General features: G+C 63.7%; 1 protein-coding gene across 1 annotated transcript; it reads left to right on the top strand.

Annotated features, from left to right (window-relative positions):
* The first annotated feature begins 1,286 nt into the window (after positions 1 to 1,286).
* On the top strand, positions 1,287 to 9,659 carry LOC309604382 (E3 ubiquitin-protein ligase HUWE1-like). The gene is made up of 14 exons (XM_082339329.1): positions 1,287 to 1,445; positions 3,892 to 3,969; positions 4,093 to 4,191; positions 5,803 to 6,009; positions 6,115 to 6,267; positions 6,382 to 6,444; positions 8,072 to 8,149; positions 8,273 to 8,320; positions 8,463 to 8,531; positions 8,655 to 8,754; positions 8,877 to 8,977; positions 9,073 to 9,224; positions 9,310 to 9,437; positions 9,524 to 9,659. The coding sequence occupies exons 2-14, from the start codon at positions 3,925 to 3,927 to the stop codon at positions 9,529 to 9,531; spliced, it is 1,251 nt and encodes a 416-aa protein (XP_082195455.1). The 5' UTR covers positions 1,287 to 1,445; positions 3,892 to 3,924; the 3' UTR covers positions 9,532 to 9,659.
* The last annotated feature ends 3,504 nt before the right edge of the window (positions 9,660 to 13,163 follow it).

Below are 13,163 nucleotides of genomic sequence, written 5' to 3'. Positions count from 1 at the left end.
CGAGTACACGGCTCGGCCGGGGGGGGGAGGGGGAGGGGGGAGGGGGGGGCCCCCCCCGTTTTTGGGGTGGCCCCACCGGGCCGCGCCCCCACCCCCATGGCCCCCGGCGTCTTCCTCACCCAACGCCGACCCCCCCAGGCCTCGCCCGCCGCCGCCCAGGGTAAGGCAGGTTTTGGGGTGCCCCCCCCCCCCCGAACCCCCCCCCCCCCCGTGCTGACGGCCCCCCCCTTTTTTGCAGGAAAGCGCCCCAAAAAGGGGCTGGCCACGGCCAAGCAGCGCCTGGGCCGCATCCTCAAGATCCACCGCAACGGGAAGCTGTTGCTTTAAGAGGGGGGGGAAGGGGGCGGGGCCGCGCGGCCACGCCCACAAAGGGGCGGGGCAAAACACCACCCCGCACCCCCTTCTCGCCTTATAAGACGGCGGAGGGGTGTGGCTTGGCGTGACCACGCCCCTCCCAAAAAAAGGGCGGGGTGTGATGCAGACCACGCCCCCCCACCGCAATACGCAGGGGGAGAGGGGGTGTGGTCTCGTCACGCCACGCCCCCCAAAGAGGCGGGGTTCTCTCACCCCTCCCCGCTCCTTCCCATTGGCTGCCGCCGAGCCGGAGGGGCGGGGCTTTCTCTCCCATTGGATGCTGCCAAGCGAAGAGGTGATTGGAGGAGCCAGGCCCGCCCCCGGACTGGAGAAGGGGCGGAGCTTTCTCTGATTGGTCCCCACTGGATTTTTTTTTTTTCTTCTTCAAACCTCCCCCCCCACGTGTCTTCAGGTTGATTGACAGGGGGGCGGGGCCGTTTTCCATTGGCTGCCCCCGGTTTTGTAGGCGTGTCCGGAGGCCGCGGCCCCGCCCCCACTTTTGTATTTGTTAGAATAAAAAAGAAAAAAAAGAAAACAGGGAGGAAAACGCAAATTAATTAAAAATTAAAAATAAACGGCGACCCAGGCGCGCGGGGGGGCGGGGCTTCCGCCTCCCCTCAGCTGTGTTCTCGCGAGATTTCGCTATCCCCCATAGCCCACAGCGGGCGCTCTCGCGAGATTTCGCTCTCCCCCGTAGCCCACAGCGGGCGCTCTCAGCGGGCGCTCTCGCGAGATTTCGCTCTCCCCATAGCGGGCGCTCGCGCGAGATTTCGCTCTCCCCCCCCCCCAGCCCGTGCTCTCGCGAGATTTCGCTCTCCCCCACCATTGCCCACAGCGGGCGCTCTCGCGAGATTTCGCTCTCCCCTCAGACGCCGCTCTCGCGAGAGCCGGGCGCGCGCCGCCGCCGTTGCCGCCGCTGAGGGAGCGGCCGCGGTTCCCCCCCCCCCCTTCCCCTCCCTCCTCCGGTATCTCCCGGTGGGGCGGGCCCGGTCCCGTCCCCTCCAATCTCTTTCTTTCTCTCTCTCCCGCCCCGCCTCTCGCGAGGTTTCGGGGCGAGACCGCCGCCGCCGCCGCCTCGCGAGATCTCGCCGGTGAGTGCCGGTGCTTGAGGGGATGGCGGGGAGGGGGGGGGGGCACCGTTACCGGCGAGGGGGGCGTTCGGGCCCCTCCGTGGCGGGGCCAGGCCCCGCCGTTCCCCTCCGGTACAAGGAGGCTCCGTGAGAGACCCCCCTCCCCCATTCTCCTCACGAAGTCTCGCGAGATTCCCCCCCCCCGCGCGCGCCCTCTCGCGAGATTTCCCCCTCCCCCCCCCCTCTGTCTCCGCGCCCCTCGCGTTCCTATTGGACGCCGCCGCCAACGCCCCGCCCCTTTGGAGCGAGCCGAGCCCCGCCCCCGTCTCCCTTCAGTTCTCGCGGGATTCGCCGCTCTCGCGGGATCTCGGCGGGGCCGCGGCTCGGGGGCTCTGTGTAAGATGGCGGCGGCGGCGGCAGGAGGCGGCCGGGCCCGGTGCTGACCCCCCCCCCCCCCCCCCCCGTTCCCCTCCCTTCCTTCCCCGTTCCTCCGCCTTAGCAGGTACCGGCTGGGCCGCGGGGGAAGGGAGGGGGGGGCTCGGCCCAACCACGGGCTCCTTTGCCCTCAAGGACCGCGGCTCCGTCATGCGGGGCCCGCCCCCCCCCCCCCCCCAGCGGCTTCCCGTGATTTGGGGGCCCCTTTCTCCCTCTTAACGGCCCCCCTCCTCCGCCATTTCCCCTCGTTTCGGGCCCCCCCCCCCGCCGTGATTTGAGCCCCCCCCTTAATATTTTAGCCCCCCCCCCCCGCCGTGATTTACCTCCCCCCCCCCCCCCCCGTGATTTAGGGCCTCCCCCCCCCGTGATTTAGACCCTCCCTCGCCGTGATTTAGGCCCCCCCCCGCCGTGATTTAGGGCCCCCCAATATTTTACGCCCCCCCCGCCATAATTTACCTCCCCCCCCCCCCCCCCGTGATTTAGGGTCCCCATCGGTATTTTAGGGCCGTTTGAACCCCTCCCGCTCTTTTAGCGCCCCCCCCCCCAATGTTTTAGGGCTCCCCTCGTGTTTTAGCCCCCCCCCCGTGATTTTAGGATCCCCATCGGTATTTTAGGGCCCCCCCCCCGGGGTTTTAGGGTCCCCCCCCAGTGTTTTAGGCCCCCCCCCCCGGTCTTTTGGGGTTCCCCCCCCCCGACCTTTCCCCTCACTTAGGGCCCCCCCTCAGCACTTTCCCAGCATTTAGGGGACCCCTTTCCCAATTCCCCCCACTTAGGGTCCCTCTCCGTGGCTTCCCCTAATTTAGGGGGGCCCCCCCGTGATTTAGGGCCCCCCCTCCATGATTTAGGGCCCCCCCCTTTTTCAAATCCCTGGGATTTAGGGGTTCCGTCTGTGGCTTCCCAATATTTAGGCCCCCCCCCCCTTTCCCTATAGCAATTTAGTGGACCCCCATCATTTGAGGCCCCTTTTCTGGGACTTAGGCCCCCCCCCCTCAGCTCCCCTTAATTTTGGGGTCCCCCCCCGCCATTTTGGGCTCCCCGTCTGCCATTTTGCCCCCCCCCCCGCCATTTAGGCGCCCCCCCCATCACTTAAGGCCCCCCCCCATCAATTAGGGCCCCCCCCCTCGGGTCTCCCCATCACTTAACCCACCCCCTAGGGGACCCCCCCCCAAAACCTCACCCCCAAATTTTGTCTCCCCCCCCCCCCCCCCCCCCAGAAGCACCCGGCTTCTCCCCCCCCGTCACCCCGCGGCGAGCGACCGGGACGGCGCCGGGCCGAGGATGGACTGGTTGTGATTCCCGGTAAGGGCCCCCCCTTTCCCCCCCCCCTTCCCCGCTGTAGCCCCCCAAATTTTTTTTAGCGGGGGGGGGGTCCCTAAAATTTTTTGGGGGGGGGGCTTTGAAACCACCTTGAGGGGGGGCGAGGGAATGGGGTGCCACGGGGGGGGGGGCGCGGGTGTCACCCCGCTGCCACCTTTTCGGGGGGGCTTTTTTGGTGTTTTTTTGGGGGGGGGAGCACCCCAAAACACCCCCTCTCGAGGGGGGGCACCCCAAAATCCCCCGGGGGGGGGGCAGCCCCGCCGCCGGCCGCTCCCCCCCCCCCTCCAATTTGATGCGTCACCGTCACCAAACCGGCCGTGCCGGCAGCGCGGGGCGGGGGGGGGGCACAACCGGAGGGGGAACCGGCGGCGAACCCCGGCGCGGCGCGCTTAATTAGGTCACTAATGAGCTTCCCCTCGTTAGGCCGGCGGCGCTAATTACGGGGTGTGGGGATTTTTGGGGGGGGGGGGACGGGGACGGGACGCGACACCCCCACGCCGCCGCGGGGTTTTGCACATTCATTGTTCAGCCAGCGGCCGCGACGTCATCGAGCGCCGCCGGCCGCCGCGACGCTTGCCGGGACGCCGAGTCCCGCCAAAACCACGCCGGGGGTTGCGTTGTCCCTGTCACCCGCGGCGGCGACGGCGGGTGGGTGGGGGGGGGACACACGGTGCCAGCGTCGCGTCACCCCCACCTTTGGGTGTCGCCCCCCCAGGCGGAGCGCGAGGACGAAGCCCCCCCCCCCAAGATGAAAGTGGATCGGACGAAACTGAAGAAAACCCCCACGGAGGCGGTGAGGGGGGGGGTCGGGGACACCCGTGGGGGGGTCGGGGACACCCGTGGGGGGGTCCCGCGGCGGGGAGGGGACGCGAAGTGACATCACGCACGTCCCCGTGTCCCCTCCCCCCCCCCCCAGCCCGCCGACTGCCGGGCCCTCATCGAGAAGCTGAAGGCGTGCGGCGACGAGCAGCTGCTGGCCGAGCTGCAGCAGATCAAGACATGGAACATCGGGAAGGTGCGAGGCGCCGGGGGGGGACCCCAAAATTTGGCGAGGACCCCACAATTTGACGGGGACCCCAAAAAATTGAAGGGGGGCGGGGGATTGTTTTTGAAGGTGGCGGGGCGGCGCGGGGCGCGTCCCCAAACCGCTCGCGTGGGTCAACGCCTCTGCGCCCCGCCCCCAAACTGGGGGGCACCCCACTTTCCCCCCCCAGCACCCCCAAAATGGTGGGGGGCAGCCCGCGGCACCCTTAAAATTGGGGGGGGGGCACCCCGGTTTTTGCCTTAAACCCCAAGGAAACATCGTTCTTCCCCCGGGGTGGCGCGGCTCTGGAGCGCTAAAATGGCGGGGGGCGCCCCAATTTCCTCACAGGCCCCCCCCAAAATGGTGGGAGACACCCCATAGCCCCCCAAAATGGCGGGGGGCACCCCAATTTCTCCGTATTGTCCCCTAAAATGTTGGGGAGGCACCTCACAGCGCCCCCAAAATGGCAGGGGGCACCCCAATTTCCCCATATTCTCTTCTAAAATGGTGGGGAGACGCCCCATAACTCCCCCAAAATGGCGGGGGGCACCCCAATTTCCCCATATTCTTCCTTAAAATGGGGGGGGAGACACCGCACAGCCCCCCCAAAACGGTGGGGGGCACCCCAATTTCTCCATATTGTCCCCTAAAATGGTGGGGAGGCGCCTCACAGCCCCCCTAAAATGGTGGGGGGCACCCCAATTTCCCCATATTCCCCCCTAAAATGGTGGGGAGGCACCCCACAGCCCCCCCAAAATGGTGGGGGGCACCCCAATTTCCCCACAGCCCCCCTAAAAAAGCAGGGGGGCACCCCACAGCACCTCAAAACACCAGGGGGGCACCCCAGTTTTTCCCCAGCCCCCCCCAAAATGGGCACCCCGATTCTCCCCCCCCCCCCCATCCCAGAGCTTTTGTGGCCACCAATCCCCTGGGTTGTGGAACCCCAAAACCGCAAGGGGAGCACCCCAGTTTCCCCACAGCCCCCCTGAAATAATGGAGGGCCCCCCCCAGCCCCCCCAAACGCCAAGGGGGGACCCCAGTTCCCCCCAGCCCCCCCCCCAAAACGGGCACCCCGCTTTCCCCACAGCCCCCCCACTGCCACTGGGCTGGCGCCGCTTGGAACCCATTTGGTTACGGAGCCCCGAAATGGGGGGGGGGGCACCCCCCAGCCCCCCCAAACCAGCAGGGGGGGGACCCCAAATCCCCTCTAACCCCCCCCAAAAAGGGGCACCCCGCTTTCCCCGGGCCCCGCCGCTCGCAGAGCCCCAAAACTCCCCGGGGGCACCCCAATTTCCCCCCCCAGCCCCCCAATTCCCCCCCCCCCAGCCCCCCTAAAACAGCACGGGGCCACCCCCCAGCCCCCCAAAACACCACGAGGGGGACCCCAATTCCTCTTTAACCCCCCCAAAATATCGGGGGGGGGGTGTGACCCCATTTTCCATCCCCAACTCGGGAATGGGGAGCCCAACTCACCCCACGCCGGGGGTTCAACCGGGGCGGGGGGGTTTCCCTTTGCTCCCCCCCCCCCCACTTTGAGATATCGGGGGGCTAGCGCTTGTCACCAACAGCCCCCCAACATCTCTGCCTGTCCCCCCCCCCAAGTGCGAGCTGTACCACTGGGTGGATCTCTTGGATCGTTTCGACGGTATCCTAGCGGAAGCGGGTCGGCCGGTGGAAAACATGTCCTGGATGTTGGCCTGCGACCGGCCGGAGCGCGAGCAGCTGAAAGCCCTTCTCCTGGCTCTCCTCAACTTCACCGCCCTCCTCATCGAGTACAGCTTCTCCCGTCACCTCTACAGCTCCATCGAGGTACGGAGGGGAACCCCCGAAATGGATTTTCGGGGTGACACCCCTTCACCTGACGCGGTCGGGGGGGTGTTTTTTTTTTTTCGTCTTTCCCCTCGCGTCCCGCAGCACCTGACGACGCTGTTGGCCTCCTCGGACATGCAAGTGGTGTTGGCGGTGCTCAACCTCCTCTACGTCTTCAGCAAACGCTCCAATTACATCACCCGCCTGGGGTCCGACAAGCGAAGCCCCCTCCTCTCCCGCCTCCAGCACCTGGCTGAGGTGACAATCGGGGGGGGGGGGGAGGGGCGAGCGCGTGTCCCCATCCCCCCCCCCCGTTATTTTTTTGGGGGGGGGACGCCCCCTCGAGGTTGACGCTTTTGTCGCTTGACGTAGAGTTGGGGCGGAAAAGAAAACGGCTTCGGGTTGGCCGAGTGCTGCCGGGATCTCCACATGCTGGTGAGCTTCGGTTTCGGGGTCCCCCGGCGTCCCCCCAAAATTGTCTGCGTCCCTCCTGTCACGTCGCGGGGTCCCCAACGCTGTCCTGCGTCCCCTTGTCACGGCCTGGGGGCCCCCAGCGTCCTTTTGTCACCTCTATCGCGTCCTGGGGTTCCCCACACCCCTTCTGTCACCCCTCTGGTGTCCCCGAACCCGATCCTGTCACCCCTCGTGTCCCGGTGTCCCCAAACCTGACCCTGTCACCCCTCTTGCGTCCCCAAACCTGATCCTGTCACCCCTCTTGTGTCCCCAAACCCGATCCTGTCACCCCTCTGGTGTCCCCAGACCCGATCCTGTCACCCCTCTTGCGTCCCCAAACCCGATCCTGTCACCCCTCTTGCGTCCCCAAACCCGATCCTGTCACCTCTCTTGTGTCCCCAAACCTGACCCTGTCACCCATCGTGTCCCGGTGTCCCCAAACCCGATCCTGTCACCCCTCTTGTGTCCCCAAACCCGATCCTGTCACCTCTCTTGTGTCCCCAAACCTGACCCTGTCACCCATCGTGTCCCGGTGTCCCCAAACCCGATCCTGTCACCCCTCTTGTGTCCCCAAACCTGACCCTGTCACCCCTCGTGTCCCGGTGTCCCCAAACCCGATCCCGTCACCTCTCTTATGTCCCCAAACCTGATCGCGTCCCCCTTTTTGCGTCCTGGTGTCCCCGAACTCAATCCTGTCACCCCTCGGTGTCCCTGGGCCTGATACTGTCCCCCCTTTTGTGTCCGGGTGTCCCCAAACCCGATCCTGTCACCTCTCTTGTGTCCCTGAACCCGATCCTGTCACCTCTCATGTCCTGGTGTCCCCAAACCTGACCCTGTCACCCCTTGTGTCCTGCCAAACCCGATCCTGTCACCCCTCTTATGTCCCCAAACCCGACCCTGTCACCCCTCGTGTCCCGGTGTCCCCAAATCCAACCCTGTCACCCCTCTTGTGTCCCCAAACCCAACCCTGTCACCCCTCTTGCGTTCCCGAGCCCGATCCTGTCACCCCTCGTGTCCCGGTGTCCCCAAATCCAACCCTGTCACCCCTCTTGTGTCCCCAAGCCTGATCCTGTCACCCCCTTTGTGTCCCTGGGCCCAATCTTGTCACCCCTTTTCTGTCCGGGTGTCCCCAAACCTGACCCTGTCACCCCTCGTGTCCCGGTGTCCCCAAACCCGATCCTGTCACCCCTTTTGCGTCACCAAACCTGATCCTGTCACTTGTCTTATGTCCCCAAACCTGATTGTGTCCCCCTTTTTGTGTCCCGATGTCCCCAAACCCAATCCTGTCACCCCTTTTCTGTCCGGGTGTCCCCAAACCTGACCCTGTCACCCCTCTTGTGTCCCCGGGCCCAATCCTGTCACCCCTTTTGTGTCCGGGTGTCCCCAAACCCAACCCTGTCCCCCCTTTTGCGTCACCGGGCCCGATCCTGTCACCCTCCGCTGTCCCCAAACCTGACCCTGTCACCCCTCTTGTGTCCTGCTGTGCCTGGGCCCGATCCTGCCCCCCCCCCCCCCGCGTCCCCCCCCACCCCGGCCACCCAGGGGAGGGGACGCCGCCGTCCCCTCCCCACTCACCCCGGTGTCCGTCTGTCCCCCCGCCCCCCCGCAGAAGTACCCCCCCAGCGCCACCACCCTCCACTTCGAGTTCTACGCCGAGCCGGGCGTCGAGGTGAAGGTGGACAAACGGGTGAGTGACGGGAGGGGGGGACGGGAGACCTTTGAGGACACAGGGGACATTTGGGGACACCGGGGGGGGCCCCCCCCAAAACACCGGGCCCCCCCCAACCCCCCCTGCCCCCCCCCCCCGCAGGCCACCAGCACCACCTTACACTACATCCACATCGAGCAGCTGGACAAGGTGAGCGTCGGGGAGGGGGATGGCGATTTCGGGGGGGGCCCTGCCCCAAAAAGAGGGGGGCCCCCCACGCCCCGCACCCCCGTTTTGCTCTGTGCACCCCCATTTTCTCCCTCCGCGCCCCCCCCTTCCCCCCCCCCCCCAGATTTCAGAGAGCCCCTCGGAGATCATGGAGTCCCTCACCAAGATGTACAGCATCCCCAAAGACAAGCAGGCGAGTGGGGCGAAAACGGGGGGCTTGGGAGGGGGGCGACGCATCACAGCAGCCCCCCCAAATCCTCCCTGACCCCCCCAAATCCTCCCTGACCCCCCCAAATCCTTTTCCCCCCCCCCACAGATGCTTCTCTTCACCCACATCCGCCTGGCTCACGGCTTCTCCAACCACAAGAAGCGCCTACAAGCGGTGCAAGCCCGGCTCCACGCCATCTCCATCCTGGGTAGGGGGCTTAATTACCCTTAATTAAGGTTTTTTTTTATTAGGGGGGGTTGTTTTAATTTGGGGGGGGTCTGGGGGGCTTTTTTGGGGTGACCCCCCCCCGTTTTTTTTTTCCCCCCGCAGTGTACTCCAACGCCTTGCAGGAGTCGGCCAACAGCATCCTCTACAACGGCCTCATCGAGGAGCTGGTGGACGTCCTCCAAATCACCGACAAACAGCTGATGGTGAGGAGCGCCCCCCCCTGCAAATCCCCCCCCCCCTCCGAGCCCCCCGAAAACGCACCCCCACGTCACCGCGGCCTCCCCGTCCCCCCCCCCAGGACATCAAAGCGGCTTCCTTACGCACCCTCACCTCCATCGTCCACCTGGAGCGAACCCCGAAACTCAGCAGCATCATCGATTGCACCGGCACCCGCTTCCTACCACGGTTTTCTTCCCGTTTTAGTCCGCAATTGTATCCAAGCCATGATCGGTGGGTTCAGAAAGATCCCAAAGGGGGGGTCCCCCAAAGTTTTGGGGGGGGTTTAAGCCACCCTAACGCCCTCCTGCCCCCCCAGACCCCTCCATGGAGCCCTATCCCCACCAGTTCGCCACCGCCCTCTTCTCCTTCCTCTACCACTTGGCCAGCTACGACGCCGGCGGCGAGGCGCTGGTTTCCTGCGGCATGATGGAAGCCCTGCTCAAGGTGAGCGTAAAAACCCCGCCGGCGGGGGGGCCCGAAATATTTTGGGGATCCCCCCCTCACCTTCTTTTTATCCCCCCAAAAAAAAGGTGATTAAGTTTTTGGGGGACGAGCAAGACCAGATCACCTTCGTCACCCGAGCCGTGCGGGTGGTGGATCTCATCACCAACCTCGACATGGCCGCCTTCCAGTCGCACAGCGGCCTCTCCATCTTCATCTACCGCCTCGAGGTAGCGCCTTCCCTTTTCCCCCCCCCGCCCCCTTTTTGGGGTGCTGAGGGTGGTTTTGGGGTGCTGAGGGTGGTTTTGGGGTGCTGAGGAGATATTTCCCCCCCCCCCCCGCCGCAGCACGAGGTGGATCTGTGCCGCCGCGAGTGTCCCTTCGTCATCAAGCCCAAGGTGCAGCGGCCCCCCGCCGCCGCTCTCCCCGAGGGCGAGGAGATGGAGACGGACATGGAGGGTGAGGAGAAGGGCGGAAAAGGGGGTGTCACCCCTTCTGACGTCACTCGTCACCCCTCCGATGTCACCCTCGCCCCCGCAGTGACGGACGTGGCCATGGAGAGCAGCCCCGGTCCCTCGAGCGAAACCCGACAGGAACCGGCGCCGGCGGCCAACGCCGCCACGCCCGGCACCAGCGCCGCCGCCTCGTCCCCGCGCGGCGGTAGGTGACACCCGGGCGGCGGGGGACGTTGGGGACAGGCGGCGGGGGGCTCACACCTCTGTCCCCCCCCCGCCCCCGTCCCCTTTAGGAGTCCAGTGCATCCCCCAACGCGCCGCTTTGCTCAAATCCATGCTGAATTTCCTCAAAAAAGCCATCCAAGATCCCGCTTTCTCCGACGGCATCCGTCACGGTGAGTGTCCCCCGGCGTCCCCAACCCCCAGGGGACATCGGGGGGGGGGTGACATCACCCCCTCACCCCTCTTTTTTGTGGCCCCGCCCCCCCCCCCCCCCCCCCCCCCAAGTGATGGACGGCTCGCTGCCCACCTCCCTGAAGCACATCATCAGCAACGCCGAATATTACGGCCCTTCGCTCTTCCTCCTGGGTGAGCTTCGCCCCCAAAACCCCTCCCCCGGAGGGGATTGAAGGAGGGGGGTGGGGTGGGAAAGAAGTTGGGGATCCCACCCCCCCAAAATCCACCCGGGTTTTCCCCCCCCCCCTCCTCAGTGCCCCCCGTCTCTCTCCTCCCGCCGCAGCGACCGAGGTGGTGACGGTCTTCGTGTTCCAGGAGCCTTCGCTGCTCTCCTCCCTGCAGGACAACGGCCTGACCGACGTCATGCTCCACGCTCTCCTCATCAAAGACGTGAGTCCCCGCGCGCGCTCCCCTTCTCCCCCCGCGTTTTGGGGGGGGCCGCCCCCCACCTCCTCCCCTTTTTTTAATATATATCTTTATTTTTAATAACCGCCAGGTCCCGGCGACGCGCGAGGTTTTGGGTTCGTTACCCAACGTCTTCAGCGCCCTTTGCCTCAACGCCCGGGGTTTGCAATCCTTCGTCCAGTGCCAACCCTTCGAGCGCCTCTTCAAGGTGCTGCTCTCCCCCGATTACCTCCCCGCCATGCGCCGCCGCCGCAGCTCCGACCCCCTCGGTGAGCTCGGGGGGGCCTTTATTTTGGAGGGGAGCTCCGTTACTTTGTAGGGGGGCTCTTTATTTTGTAGGGAGGTTCTTTATTTTGTGGGGGGACTCTTGTGGGGGAGCTCTTTATTTTGTAGGGGGGCTCTTTATTTTGTGGGGGGACTTTATTTTGTAGGAGGGCTCTTTGTTTTGTGGGGGGGCTCTTTATTTTGTAGGGGGGTTCTATATTTTGTAGGGGGGACTCTATTTTGTGAGGGGGCTCTATTTTGTAGGGGAGCTCTTTATTTTATAGGGGGTCTTTATTTTGTAGGGGGGCTCTATTTTGTGACGGGTCTCTATTTTGTGTGTGGGCTCTTTATTTTGTGGGGGGACTTTATGTTGTAGGAGGGCTCTTTATTTTGTAGGGGAGCTCTTTATTTTGTAGGGGGGCTCTTTGTTTTGGGGAGGGGCTCTTTGTTTTGTAGGAGGGCTCTTTATTTTGTGGGGGGACTTTATTTTGTAGGGGACTCTTTATTTTGTGGGGGGACTCTATTTTGTGAGGGAGCTCTATTTTGTGGGGGCTCTATTTTGTGGGGGGACTTTATTTTGTGGGGGGGGTCTCTTTATTTTGTAGGGGGTCTCTATTTTGTAGGGGGGCTCTTTATTTTGTGGGGGGACTTTATTTTGTAGGAGCTCTTTATTTTGTGGGGGGACTCTTGGGGGGGGGCTCTTTGTTTTGTGAGGGGGTCTTTATTTTGTAGGGGAGTTCTATATTTTGTAGGGGGGACTCTTTTGTGAGGGGGCTCTATTTTGTAGGGGAGCTCTTTATTTTGTGGGGGGACTTTATTTTGTGGGGGGGCTCTTTATTTTGTGAGGAGTCTATTTTGTGGGGGGGCTCTTTATTTTGTGGGGGGACTCTTTTGTAGGGGGGCTCTTTATTTTGTGAGGGGGCTCTTTATTTTGGGGGGCTCTGTATTTTGTGGGGGGACTATTTTGTAGGGGTCTCTATTTTGGGGGGGGCTCTTTATTTTGTAGGGGGTCTCTTTATTTTGGGGAGGGGCTCTATTTTGGGGAGGGGCTCTTTATTTTGTAGGGGGGCTCTATTTTGTGGGGGGACTTTATTTTGTAGGAGGGCTCTTTATTTTGGGGAGGGGCTCTTTATTTTGGGGGGGCTCTTTATTTTGTGGGGGGCTCTTTGTGGGGGGACTCTTTATTTTGTGGGGAGACTTTATTTTGTAGGGGGGCTCTTTATTTTGTTAGGGGGCTCCTTATTTTGGGGGGGGGGGGGAGCTCTTTATTTTGGTGGGGGAACCCATCTTTACAACAAGGGGGACGCCAGGAGAGCGACCGCGCCGCCATTTTGGCGCCGCGCAGCCGCGCCGCCATCCTATCGCCCCGCTTTTTTTGAGCCGTTTATCCTTTTTTTTTTCCGCTCCTTGTTTCTTTTTTTCTTTTCTAAGTGTTTTTTGGGGGGGGGGTGGAAATCTTTATTTTAGGGGTCCCCCCCCCTTTTTTTTAACCCCCTCCCCTAAAACCTTCCGCGTTTCCCCCGCAGGAGACACCGCCTCCAATTTAGGCAGCGCCGTGGACGAGCTGATGCGGCACCAACCCACCCTAAAAACCGACGCCACCACCGCCATCATCAAGGTGACGATTCCCCCCCTCCCCCACCTCCCCCCCCCCCCCCAAACGACCCCCCCTTTAACGTCCCCCCCCCCCCTTTTTTTTTCTTTTTTTAACAGCTTTTAGAGGAAATTTGCAGCCTGGGCCGCGACCCCAAATACATTTGCCAGAAACCCTCGATGCAGAAAGCGGACGGGACGGCGGCAGCCCCCCCCCCCTCGCTCCCCTCACGCCGCCGAAGAAGCCTCCAGCGAGGATGAGGAGGAGGAAGAAGTTCAAGCCATGCAGAGCTTCGGCGCCGCCCAACAGAGCGAGGCCGAACCCAGCCAGCAGTGAGCAGCTGTTTGGTTTTTTTTTTGGGGGGGGGGACACACACGACGACGGCGGTGTTTTGGGGGTGACGGGGCGCCGCGCTCCCCCCTCCGCGTCACCCCCCTTTTTATTTTTTCGCTTTTTAGGGTGGTGGGCACGGAGGAGCGCATCCCCATCCCCCTGATGGATTACATCCTCAACGTGGTGAGGGGGGGGGGGAGGGGGGAAAAAGGGGGTTCACCC

This window comes from Platalea leucorodia, assembly GCF_965183815.1.
Source record: "Platalea leucorodia genome assembly, contig: HAP1_HAP1_SCAFFOLD_724, whole genome shotgun sequence".
Classification (NCBI taxonomy): Eukaryota; Metazoa; Chordata; class Aves; order Pelecaniformes; family Threskiornithidae; genus Platalea; species Platalea leucorodia.
This window is presented reverse-complemented; position numbering and strand designations above follow the sequence as displayed.

What these genes read in the sequence shown, in the direction of transcription:
- LOC309604382 (XM_082339329.1), top strand. Translation starts at nt 3,925, where the DNA reads ATGAAAGTGGATCGGACGAAACTGAAGAAAACCCCCACGGAGGCG. An exon ending in AGAAAACCCCCACGGAGGCG is followed by an intron (nt 3,970 to 4,092) that starts GTGAGGGGGGGG and finishes CCCCCCCCCCAG; the next exon opens with CCCGCCGACTGCCGGGCCCT. An exon ending in ACCTCTACAGCTCCATCGAG is followed by an intron (nt 6,010 to 6,114) that starts GTACGGAGGGGA and finishes CGCGTCCCGCAG; the next exon opens with CACCTGACGACGCTGTTGGC.